The following is a 12299-nucleotide window of genomic DNA, read 5'->3' on the forward strand; positions in this document are numbered from 1 at the left end:
TAAAACCATAAGAAGTTTTCAAAAAGCTCTTTTGAAATGGTGAGGATGTGAATGTAAAAAGTGCCTGAAGTTAATATATGTATCTATTTTCTGGAATAATAGTTTCCCCAAATTTAAACTTGAAAAACATGTACAAAATTAAGTGTACTTTAAATTCAAATTATGTCTCTCACTATACTACCTCAATTTTAAGCCAAATCAGTACTAAAAACTGGCTTGAAGAATGTTTTACAATGAAAAATAAAAGAGTTTGTCACAGATATTCCGAACTTGGCTGAAATGTCATGAGTTCCCTCAAAACAAATTAGTCCTTTTCTTTTTTTTTAAAAAAAGTAGCTATAGTTTTGAGGGAAATTTACCTTGCTTAGGTCTGTTTGACAGTACTACGAAATTATGGCCCTTATGAGGTTATTGAAGTGCAACACTTGGTAACCCAGCCCGGATAGCCAATAGCAAGGGATACTGGGAACTCTGATTCTGTCTTTTTTAGAGAACTTTCATCACTCCATTTTAGATCAAGTTTGGCAGCTTTGTCCCTTCAAATACTGAAGTCCCTCTACTTTCAGGCTATTATCCTGAGCCAACCAAACAGGAATTGGGTGGGAGTTCATATCCAAGGGGTTCCCTGTGATGCACATGGTCCTAGCTCCACTCAGCTTAGGAGTGACAATGATCTGGCCCTAAGAAGGGAGATTCCTCAAGTAGTGGCATAAAGACGTATTTTTTTTTCTTATTATACCTACCAAATTATTGTAGGATAGATTTGAGATGATAATATGAACTGTCATAAAACAAATTAAGTAAAATATGGATTATTTCGTAAAACATGAATGAATAATAGTATAGTCCAATGATTGATTAACAATGATAATGTATTTAATATTTGATTGAAAATATGAGAATATATACAATGTAATTGTAACTGAAGACTACGAAATGGAAGCACAAAACAATTTGTAAACCAACCGACGCACTGTATGTATATATATATGGAAGATGGCTTGATGTTTTTAGGTTTTGTTTGTCTATGTTTGTCTTAAAAAAACAATAAAAAAAATTCCAAAAAAAAGCAGTGGTGCTGACTCTGAAGAAACCAATCCTAGGAAAAAGAACTGCCATTTTTCCCAAAAGAGTTAGGGATCTCACTTCCTAACTTTCCATCTCACTTCCTAACTTTCTGTTCTCTAAACTGTTCAATTTTCTGATATTTATTGTCACTATAAGACATCAGTGCAGTTTCTTCGGTCTCATTCAAGATATTTAAGGCGACTTGTGTTTTATATAAGATTTAACAATTGAACCATTTTAGAGCTTGTTAAATGCCAAGACAGAAATTCCTACCCAAAGCAGGGCTGAATGTCAGTGAAAAGAACGTACCTCTTTGCAATACCGAGTGACAGCCATTCCTAAAGGATGCTCACTGCTGGCTTCGGCAGTGCCAACAAGAACAAGGAACTTCTTCAGAGGCAGGGTAGCTTCTGTGTCTCCTAGCAACAGAACGCGCATGACTCTGGGAACACCGTAAGTCAGGGTTCCGGTTTTATCAAACATCACTGTCTTCACCTGGAAGAAATCACACTGACAAGTGATGGCTTTGCTAATTTGAAACATCCAAAGTATAGTTGCTTCGTAACAGAGAGGATAGGCTTGTTCCAGTGGTGGGTTTCAAACAGTTTTCCTATCGGTTCGGTGTGAGCAAGCGCACTTCGCGCACTCACCAAACACATACTTTGCGCATGCGCAGGTTTTGCAATTCATCTTCTGCTGCAAGCCCTGTGTGTAAAACAACTGACGCGTGGCAATCGGTTGTTCCGTGCAAAGCAGCTGAGGTTGAAAAGCAGGAAATAAAAGTCAGTAGAGAGACGGGGCCGGTGGGAGGGCCCAGCAGCTGATCATTGGAGCAAACCAATTCGCTCACAGATGATTATCAAAACTACCAGTTCGGCTGGTAGTTGAACCAGTAGAATACCACCACTGGCTTGCTCATAGGATAGGGCATATTGTAAGAAAAGTAGTCCGAGGCTTTGGCAGGATAGTACCTTCTTTCTTTCTTGGGAAAGGTGCTTCTTTGTGTGGAAAGGAAACTTCACCAGGACAGGGGTGACACCCAAGCAGGAAAAATGCGAGGGGAACATCAGGCTAGCCATAAAAGCAAACTTGCGTAGGAAAAGAGATTTGATAAAAGGTATTGAAAGAAGCCCCCTAGAAAAAAGCCAAGTAATTAAGAAAGCTAGGGAAACAAGAAAAAGAAATCCCTTACAAACAAAAGGTCATGCCAAATCAGCAAAACAAATAGACAAAAGACACATAGCAGACAGGAGATTGCCACCAAACAAATATAAGAAAACATTAGGATGAAACTGATAATCCAATCAAACCACCCCAGAGTTTACCCTCTGACGGAAATGAAGACAACCCCTGACAGGATTTAAAACATTAAGAAATACAAACACAAGCACTCACACACAAAAGGAGAAAAGGTATAAAAATCAGGAGTTTATTACACAAAGCTGGCTAGCCCCAGGAGCGCAGACTTCTTGCTATCTCTTGCCTTCCTGAAAATTAAAGGAACCTGCTTCCATGTAGTTGTCTCTGTCTGTGTCCTTATACTGGAGCACTCCCAGCAGGAAAACCGAACCCTTAGAAGAAAGGCATTTTCCAGCCTTTCAACAATTGGCGACCATGAAGGTTTTCCAGCCCACCCTGCCACCGGACCGGGCCCGCAGATCCAAACCCAGCCGGCATGGACCTTCTTTGTCCAGGGAAAACATCCACGGACCCAGCCCGGAAGGCATAAGGGTAGTAAAGGGAGTCCTTGGGCTTTTCTGCTCAACAGCTGCTTGAAAGCAGGTGAGTACCACTTCAAATTTATAATCTTACTAGGGAGGGGAGTGGAAGCGTGAGTGTACCAGGTGTGTGATTGTGGGTTTCTCTGCTGAAACAGTGGGACCTCACCTCCTCTGTGATTGCCAGCTGCACCCCAGCCAGCTGCTAGCTCCAACAAGCTGTGACCGGCTGGATTTGGGAACGCAAGGGGTAATCACAGAGTGTGAGTCCTTCTGAAGGACGTAAGAAAAACCGAGTGGGCTGAGAAAGGAACTGTTGTTGGGAAATAAATAGAAAGCAGAATAAATAGTCCCAGTGCATCCTGCAAGTAAAGCCCTGTGCATTTAGAAGGGGCCCATACCGGCTGCTGGCAAACAAAATTGGAAATAGTTTGCCTTACAAAGCAGAGCAGGTCCTTCCAGATCCCCACCTTTAAGGGAGATCTGAAAACTGACGGGAGTGTAGGAAGGGGCCCGTACCGTGCTGCTAGGGGGCAGACGGTCCTCCAAGATCCCGTTTTTAGGGGGTCTTAAAACTGACGGCGGAGTTTCCCTACGAGAGGGGCCCGTACTCCGTGTGTAGGGAAACCGGAGTCCTTTCCAGATCTTTTTTGTCTGAAAACTGACGGCGGGAGCCCGGCTAAACCAAAGTAATCCCCACATCAGGTAGGGAATATGGGAAGTTGTAGCTCGAGGGCAATGGAAGAGACCCCCTTGGATAAATTACTTGAGGCTTGGGACAAAAGGCAAGTGCCTGTCCTAAATGGAATGAATAGAAAGGAAGTGAAAAGAATTTGCAAAAAGTGGGCTAGCAAAAAGTGGGCTTTATTGCGAGATGACATGGGTAGACAAATTTGGCCTGATAGTGGTACTTTAGATTATAAAACCCTGAAAGCACTTAGAACATGCATTAAGACCAGCCAAATACCCTATTGGTACTGCTGGGCTGAAATTGTTAGGTCCAAAGACCTGACTGAGAAAAATAAAAAAAGAAAGAAAAGCCTGAAACCCATTTCAGGGAAGAGAATACTGAGGCACAGATTATGGCTCCCCCTTTAAGCAAGCCAGTGCCAGGCAGAAATAGGGGACAACTAGAATATGTTTTTACCCACACTCCCTTCTCTGCCTCTGACCTAGTCATCTGGAAAAAGGATACCCCAGCTTTCAGGGCTGATCCTCAAACAGTTATTAAAACCCTGAAATCTATCATAGACAGCTATAATCCATCCTGGGGTGACATGACTCTGCTGTTACAAGTCTTTCTAATGAAAGACGAACTATTAAAATTGTTTGGGAAAAAAAAAACAGACCAAATAGCCAAACCACCAACTATCCCTGATCAGGCAGCCCCAGCCCGCATTGCATGGCCAGTACATCGCCCTGACTGGGACTATAATGATACCAATCAATGGGACAAATACACTAGAGCAAAAGATAATTTACTAGAAGGTCTAGAGGAAATAAGAAAAAAAAACTTTTAAACTAGTCTGAATTTCAAAAGAAACAACACAAAGGGAAAAGGAAAACCCTGATGCCTTTTGGGTCCACTTGTCAGAAGCAGCTACTGCATATGCCCACCTAGACCTTAGCTGCCTGAAGGACCAAAGGATTTTAGCTTCAACCTTCGTGGATCAGTCCACCTTAGATATTAAAGAACATTTCCACCGCTTCATCTCTAACTGCCCAACCCCTTAGACATAGCAGAGTTGCGCAGGATTGCTAACTTTGTCTATGATCAAAGAGACAAGCTGAAAGAGGAAGAGAAAGATAGAAAGAGATGAGTAGAAAGACAGGAAGACTTTAAAATGTTTGCTGTAATGAAACATGATGCCAGACAAACGCCAGGTAAAACCCCCTATAATTCAAAGAAATGCTAGCATTGCGATAAAGCAGCATGGTCGCAAGGCAAATGTCAGCATTGTTATAGGTGCAGACAGGAAGGTCATTTCAGCAAGCAATGTAGGCAACACCCCCCTGCAACCGGTATCACCCACCACCTAGGAACATGAGGCCAGCCAATAATCCAGCCCATTACACTGAGCAACAAAGTTTCAGTCACCAGGCACCACCCAGTGCTCCCTTTCCTCCAAAAAATAATAACAATAGACATCAATGGGAGCAAAGGAGAGAACAAGATTTACCCCCTTCTTGACTAGAACATGACAATGAAAGCACTGAATTCATGGCTACCTTTAACAGGCTGGCTATCCCCCTAGAAAATGGCCCAGAAGGGGAACCCATCGTAACCATTCTTATAGGAGGAAAGAAATACAATTGCTTAGTTGACACTGGAGCCACCTCCTCATTACTGAACCACCATATAAAGCTTCAGTGGCTGAAGGGGCTCGGGATAACATAATGGGAGTGGGGGGGAAAATAATCCCTGTAGAATTTACCCACAACATACCAGTAGAATTAGGACCTTTCACAATAGACCATGCATTCACTATTTGCCCCCAGTCGCCACTATCCCTATTAGGAAGGGATCTCCTCTGTAAAATGGGAGCTACCATAACATGTGGCAAACAGGGGCTGCAATTAGAAATCCCAGGAAAACGCTCGCACAAAACAATCATGCTGATAACCAGCAACATGGAGCTTCATGAGGATTTAAAAAGCCTACCACCCTCCTTATGGGGCTGGGACACATCAGAAGTGGGACTACTTAAAGGAGACACACCTCTCCTGGCCACAAGTGCTCCCAATTGCCCTCTTTTATTTCAGAACCAGACCAAGACAAGATATAGGTATTTCCCCCCTCTTTGAGATCCTTTTTGGTCACCCCCACCCCCATGCCCTACTAGGATCCTCATTCTCAGCCTAGATCCTCATTCTCTTTGCTTAGATAGGGGGATAGGGTTCTCTTCTTATCTTACAGCCCTGCAAAAGAGACTACAGACCCTCTGGACCCAGAGTGCGCTGACACAGACCTTACCCCTGGAAGAAGCCCTGCATCCATATGAGCCAGGAGATTGGGTGATTGGATCAAGTTCTTCACCAGAACCTCCCCTCTACAACCCAGGTGGAAAGGACCCTACCAAGTTTTACTGACTACACACACCGCCATAAAGGTTTGCAGAATGAGACTTTTGGCTACATTGGACACATGCAAAGCCAGCAGTCATAGACCATAGCCAAACTCCACCACAATCAATCCCACCCATCAAACTCAAGAAAGATCGGGACACAGATCAATGGACGCTTGCAGCATTCTTCAACACTGTTGAACCACACCACTGTGAGGAACCAAGTGCAAAGGTTGCATTACACAAAACTGGACTCTCAGGTGCTGAGTTATAAACTATTTTTTTTTTAATTTTGTCTCACCTTCTCCATTTTTTCCTTTTTAAACCTTTTTCATCGTATTTTTTTTGTTAACAAAAGGACTTTAACCATACCTTACTCATAATTTTTTGATACTTGACCTTTTACATTTTTTTTACATTGCTATTAGAAAAAAAAAAAGAGGAGGGGGAGGAAGGAAGAAAAGGAATCAAGCAATGGGGAAAATGAAATGCAATATATTCTATGTATTATTATTATTATCTGTAATAATTGTAACATTTGTAACACAAGCAACTGCGTTCCTGGAACCAAAGCTTATCCCAGAGAAAGGAAAACATATGGGAATGTTTAGCAAGAGAACTTTTGCTTAGCAGGAGGGAAATCATAATGTTACTGGGTGCAGCACACCTAGGGTCACAGAATGCACCAGTCTTAGCAACACAGAATTAAAATGCAACTATACAGAGACCATATCGTTTTCATATAGTTACCTGAAGCTCCCACCAGGATGGTTTTTCCCTTTGTGGCTTAAAAGCCTTCTCATACCTTCCTGCAAATGCCACAAATGGCCCCTGCACCTTGGGAAGGTTAACCATGCTTATGCCATCCCTACAGAGACGACACAGGAGAGCCTTCCAAACCCTAGACTCAGACTGTGATTCCAAAGTCTCCCCTCCCACAAAAAACAGAATACATCTCATTGGCAATATCCTTGGTAGGGGTACCTGGATTGGCAGAGCGAAATTCTAAAAATTTGAATAGACTAGCATGTACCCTGGCAAAAAAGCTTGAATTTGACCTCCCATGCCCTGGATGCCCTTAACAGAGAACTGAGGGAGGTCAGAGAAGCCACCTTGGAGAATTGGGCAGCAATAGGCTTCCTTCTCTTGAAGCATAACTATGGCTGCGAAACATTCCAAGGGATGTGTTGCCTCAATCTGGACGAAACCTCAGAACTCGTAGGGAGGGACATCCACCACCTGAAAGAGCTATCTCAGAATGTTGGTCAGGAGCAATCATTCCTGGACTTTTCATGGCTCTTCTCATGGATGCCAGATTTCCATTGGCTCAAAATCCTTATAACAACCACAGTCACCATTTGTGTCTTTGGAGCCCTCATGTGTTGCCTCTGTCGATGCATACCACCCTGCCTTAGCTGCCTAAAGGCCTGTATTCCCTCTCAAAAGAGAAAATTAAAGGGGAGACAGGCAGCTATGATAATGATCCAGATTGATCACAAATAACAAGTATACCCAGACATTCAATCAGAGACCACCTTTAAAAAATAAAAATAAAAATGAAGGATTGTGGAAAGGGAACTTCACCAGGACAGGGGTGACACCCAAGCAGGAAAAATGCGAGGGGAACATCAGGCTAGCCATAAAAGCAAACTTGCATAGGAAAAGAGATTTGATAAAAGGTATTGAAAGAAGCCCCCTAGACAAAAGCCAAGTAATTAAGAAAGCTGGGGAAACAAGAAAAAGAAATCCCTTACAAACAAAAGGTCATGCCAAATCAGCAAAACAAATAGACAAAAGACACATAGCAGACAGGAGATTGCCACCAAACAAATATAAGAAAACATTAGGATGAAACTGATAATCCAATCAAACCACCCCGCAGAGTTTACCCTCTGACGGAAATGAAGACAACCCCCTGACAGGATTTAAAACATTAAGAAATACAAACACAAGCACTCACACACAAAAGGAGAAAAGGTATAAAAATCAGGAGTTTATTACACAAAGCTGGCTAGCCCCAGGAACGCAGACTTCTTGCTATCTCTTGCCTTCCTGAAAATTAAAGGAACCTGCTTCCAAGTAGTTGTCTCTGTCTGTGTCCTTATACTGGAGCACTCCCAGCAGGAAAACCGAACCCTTAGAAGAAAGGCATTTTCCAGCCTTTCAACATTTGTATGGATGGTAAATGTGCCATCTTAATTAGTAATTAATTAATTATAATTAATCTAATTTTTTGAAGCACACAAATTGACCTATTTTCAAAATGTTAAGTTACTGTTCCTCTTTCAATGTTGAGCAATTTATTTAGTAAATTCTCAGTTTTTCATGTTTTGTTAGGTAAAGTCTCTTTCAAGTCAAACTTGACTCATTGACATATCCATGGGGGTTTCTTGGCTACCTACAAAAACAGTTTGTCCCAACCTTCCTCGAAGAAGTATCCGACTTTGTTAGCGCCATTAGTAATATTATTTGACAGATCTGCTAATGTCATAAATGCAAATCAATCTTTAGTTCTGACAAAATTTCACATTTTGGTCCTTGAGTGCTAAACCAAAGGACGGGAGCAGAATAACTATTTCTCTCTCTGAAGACCAAAACCTGGAACTATTCCCTATGTAAAACTTTAATTCTGGACATGTCAATTAAGCTGGCCATTAAGACAGCAATTAATCACCTCAGAAAGCATTTTAGTGACTACTAATCAGTAGTATGCAAAGGAACACACAGGAAGCCTGCTTTCTGGTTTGTTTAAAAAGACAGTGGCAGAAGTCACAATAGATTGCTTCCAGTTTAGGACTAATAGTCATAAATTAATATTAACCTTGTGTGCCATTTCCAGGGGTTTCCCACCTTTGATTAGAATACCATTCTGAGCAGCAACTCCAGTGCCCACCATCACAGCAGTTGGAGTAGCCAGGCCCAAAGAACAAGGACATGCAATGCATAGCACTGTGATGGAAGTCTGGAAGGCAAACCGTAGGATAATTTCCGCTTTTGAGATGTTTTTGTTGTGATGCTAGAAAGAAAGCAAGAAATATTTATTTTCAAGAGATATCTAGTTATTGGCAATCTTTTATATTAACATCATTATGCACAAATATGCTCTCACATATCTTTGTGCTCTGTTTTTGAAGATAAATCATTATATGCAAAAATTTAGTCGCTCTACCAATTTAAGTTGAAGCTGCTTTCATAGTACTGTACTCCTCCATATAAAAATCATCTATCAATTGTATTTAATTGCCTGGTCAGTATACATTTTCTTCTCTAGTACTTAAATCTAATCATTTCCACTTTGTTCCAGTCTTTAATTATCCTGCTTATCAGTTGCTGTTTTTTAAAGCAGCAGTTGGGGTATTTGAAGATCACAAATTTAAAACCTAAAATATTGTAAGATGACAAATTTCGAAAGATCATCCTGTTTAATGTCATGACTTCTGTTCTCTCTGGCAACCCAAACTAAACAAGGCTCTGTAACTGTATAAAGTAACAGTAGAATAAAAACATCAGCTTTTGTCCAAATAATATTTGTCTATTGATCAGATTAATTCACATAGTAATATTTGTTCGCTATATTAATGTGAGAGAAAAAGAACAAATGCATGTCCTGACACTGAGATGCTACAACAAATGGGTAGAAGTAAAAAAATGTTCAAATGAATTGTTCTGCATTCCTTTCTCAAATGAGATAGCTAAGATCTCAAGAAACCCATTTGCCTTTCTCCTCTTTTTGATTCCTAGAGGAATAGTAGAATAGAATAGAATAGAATAGAATAATGGAGTTGGAAGGGACCTTGGAGGTCTTCTAGTCCAACCCCCTGCTTAAGCAGGAAACCCTATACCACTTCAGACAAATGGTTACCCACAGGTGTGGGATTCAATTTTTTTAACAAGCAGTTCTGTGGGTGTGGCTTAGTTGGTGGGCCTGGCTTGGTGGTAATGTGACTGGCTGGGCATGGCCAACTCAACATTACTCACATCGAGGCATGCATCTCCTCGCCTGGCCTCTCATGACTGGGGATGCTGCAACAGTCGTAAGTGTGAAAAGTAGTCATAAGTCACTTTTTTCAGTGCCATTGTAACTTTGAATGGTCACTCCACACAAGCAAAGTACCAGCAAAGGAGGGGAAAAAAACTCCAGAGACGTTCCTGAGACAGGAAGTCCAGTCTTGCCAAGAATGTAATAAGGGTTAATGGAGAGGCAGTTTCTGTAAGCAACCCCAGAATGTTGCCTTCCTTACAGGATTAGGCCAATAATTTCTTCTAACAACCGGTTCTCCAAACTGCTTAGAATGTTAGCAACCGGTTCTAAGCCAATAGGTGCCAACTGGTAGAAACCCACCCCTGGTTATCCAACATCTTTTTAAAAACTTCCAGTGTTGGAGCATTCACAACTTCTGGAGGTAAGTTGTTCCACTGATTAATTGTTCTGATTGTCAGGAAATTTATCCTTAGTTCTAAGGTTGCTTCTCTCCTTGATTAGTTTCCATCCATTGCTACTTGTCCTGCGCTCAGGTGCTTTGGAGAATAACTTGACTCTCTCTTTTTTGTGGCAGCCCCTGAGATATTGGAACATTGCTATCATGTCTCCCCTAATCCTTCTTTTCATTAAACTAGACATACCCAAAGAAACTGCATTGAAAATCAATATAAAAAAAAGAAAAACCATCTGAAAATGCCTTTTCAAATTTAATAGATAAATTTGACAATTGTCTGGGTCCTGGATTTCATACTGAATCTGGAATCACTGAATTGGGTTTCCTGGGATCTTAAAGGTATATGCCCAAGTGTGCAAAAATATTTTTGAATAATTGCAAAAGAAAGACAGAAGCATGTACACATATACAAACAGGTGTACAAACCTCTGAGTGGTTCTTTTCTACCTAATTCTTCTTGGCTATTCTCAACATATTTATATACCATATGAGGAGAATATAGGACACCCTATAGACTCCCGTAGGTAGTCTCCCTGAAAAGTTATCAGTTGCTATTGTTCACTTGTAATTCTTACTAATGCATGTTGAAGGCAGAGGTGGTATTCAGCAGGTTCTGACCAGTTCTGGAGAACCAGTAGTGGAAAATTTGAGTAGTTTGGAGAACCACCTCTGACTGGAGATTTTATAGTATTCTTCCCCTGCCATGCTCCCTCAAGCCATGCCCACAGAACTGGTAGTAAAAAATTTTGAATCCCACCATTGGTTGAGGCCACTTTAAAAATTATGTGGAATAGTATGATCTAAGTAATTACAATAATTAAATAAACAGTACTTACAGAAAAATATTTCAGTACAACATCAAACTCTATAAATCCAATTACAATCCATGCTACCAGGGTTGCTGTTGAAATTATTATGATAAATGGAACAAAATAACCACTAAATCTGTCAGCTAGTTGCTGGATGGGTGCCTGCCAATCAGAAAAAAATAGATCCTTATGAGTGCGCAATATTAAAAAAAATACATACACTTATCAAATTCAGTATTTTACAAATGCGTCTGGTTGAAAGAAATACAGATTTTACCCATATCTCTCACCTCTGATTAAAATGTCATTAGTGAATTAACTGAAATTTGTCTCTTGAAAGCACTGAAGAAATGCTTTTAGCTTGCTATTGAAACAAGAGGATTTATTTCTATCGAAGCATGTTCAGGACTCTAAGGACAAAAGCAATCTATAGAAGGTGTTTCAATCAATTGTTCTGTGATGACAAGGTCCCTGGCCCAGCAGCTGCAACTGCACATTATCTTTCTGCAGTAATAGCAATAAGCACTAGCGCTTAGATTTACATACTGTTTCACAGTGCTTTATAGCCCTCTCTAAGCGGCTTACAGAGTCAGCATATTGCCCCCAAAAATCTGGGTCCTCATTGTACCCACCTCGGAAGAATGAGTCATCCTTGAGCTGGTCAGGATTGAATTGCCAAACTGCTGGTGGCCAGAAATCAGCAGAAATAGCCTGCAATACTGCATTCTAACCACTGCACCACTACGGTTCATAATGGACTTCTGCGGTTTCCTACCGTGTTTCTCCAACAATACGCCCCCCCCAGTAGGAAGACCCAGCATGTTTTCTAGGCATAAAATGAAATTAAGCCCCTCCCCCCAAATTTAGGCCTAGTTTAAAACATGCGAAATTGGTGGGGGGAAGGCGGGGGGAACTTGCCATTAGGAGTGCCCGGCGGGCAGCTATGCCTCACCATCAGCCGCTCCTAACACTGTGGAGCACGGAGGGCTCCCTTACCCCTCCCTTACCTGGGTCAGCAGGCGGGCGGCATCGGCGTGGATGTCCGGCAGCGTTTCAGCTGCTTCTCAGGCCTCCGTAGCTTCCACGGTTCCCACCGGTGCTGGCACCTCTCTCACCAGTTCCGTCTGCAACAACAGCGTCTGAGTTGCTCCCACTTTTCCCCCTTCCCCGTAGCAACAGGGGAAAAAAAAGATTTTGAGGTAA

General features: G+C 41.5%; 1 protein-coding gene across 3 annotated transcripts in view; it reads right to left on the bottom strand.

Annotated features, from left to right (window-relative positions):
- Window positions 1–12299, bottom strand: part of ATP7B (ATPase copper transporting beta) — a 43126-nt gene that overhangs the window by 13221 nt on the left and 17606 nt on the right. For all 3 annotated transcript variants that reach the window (XM_026710395.2, XM_087918118.1, XM_087918129.1), the window contains exons 12-14: window positions 11124–11258; window positions 8673–8867; window positions 1378–1563 (exon numbers count right to left, since the gene is read on the bottom strand). In XM_026710395.2, the coding sequence (XP_026566180.2) occupies window positions 1378–1563; window positions 8673–8867; window positions 11124–11258 (516 nt within the window). The remainder of the gene's footprint in view (window positions 1–1377; window positions 1564–8672; window positions 8868–11123; window positions 11259–12299) is intronic.

The sequence above is a fragment of the Pseudonaja textilis genome, chromosome 1 (genome assembly GCF_049901715.1).
Source record: "Pseudonaja textilis isolate UNSWEBS1 chromosome 1, rPseTex1.2, whole genome shotgun sequence".
In the NCBI taxonomy this organism is placed as follows: domain Eukaryota; kingdom Metazoa; phylum Chordata; class Lepidosauria; order Squamata; family Elapidae; genus Pseudonaja; species Pseudonaja textilis.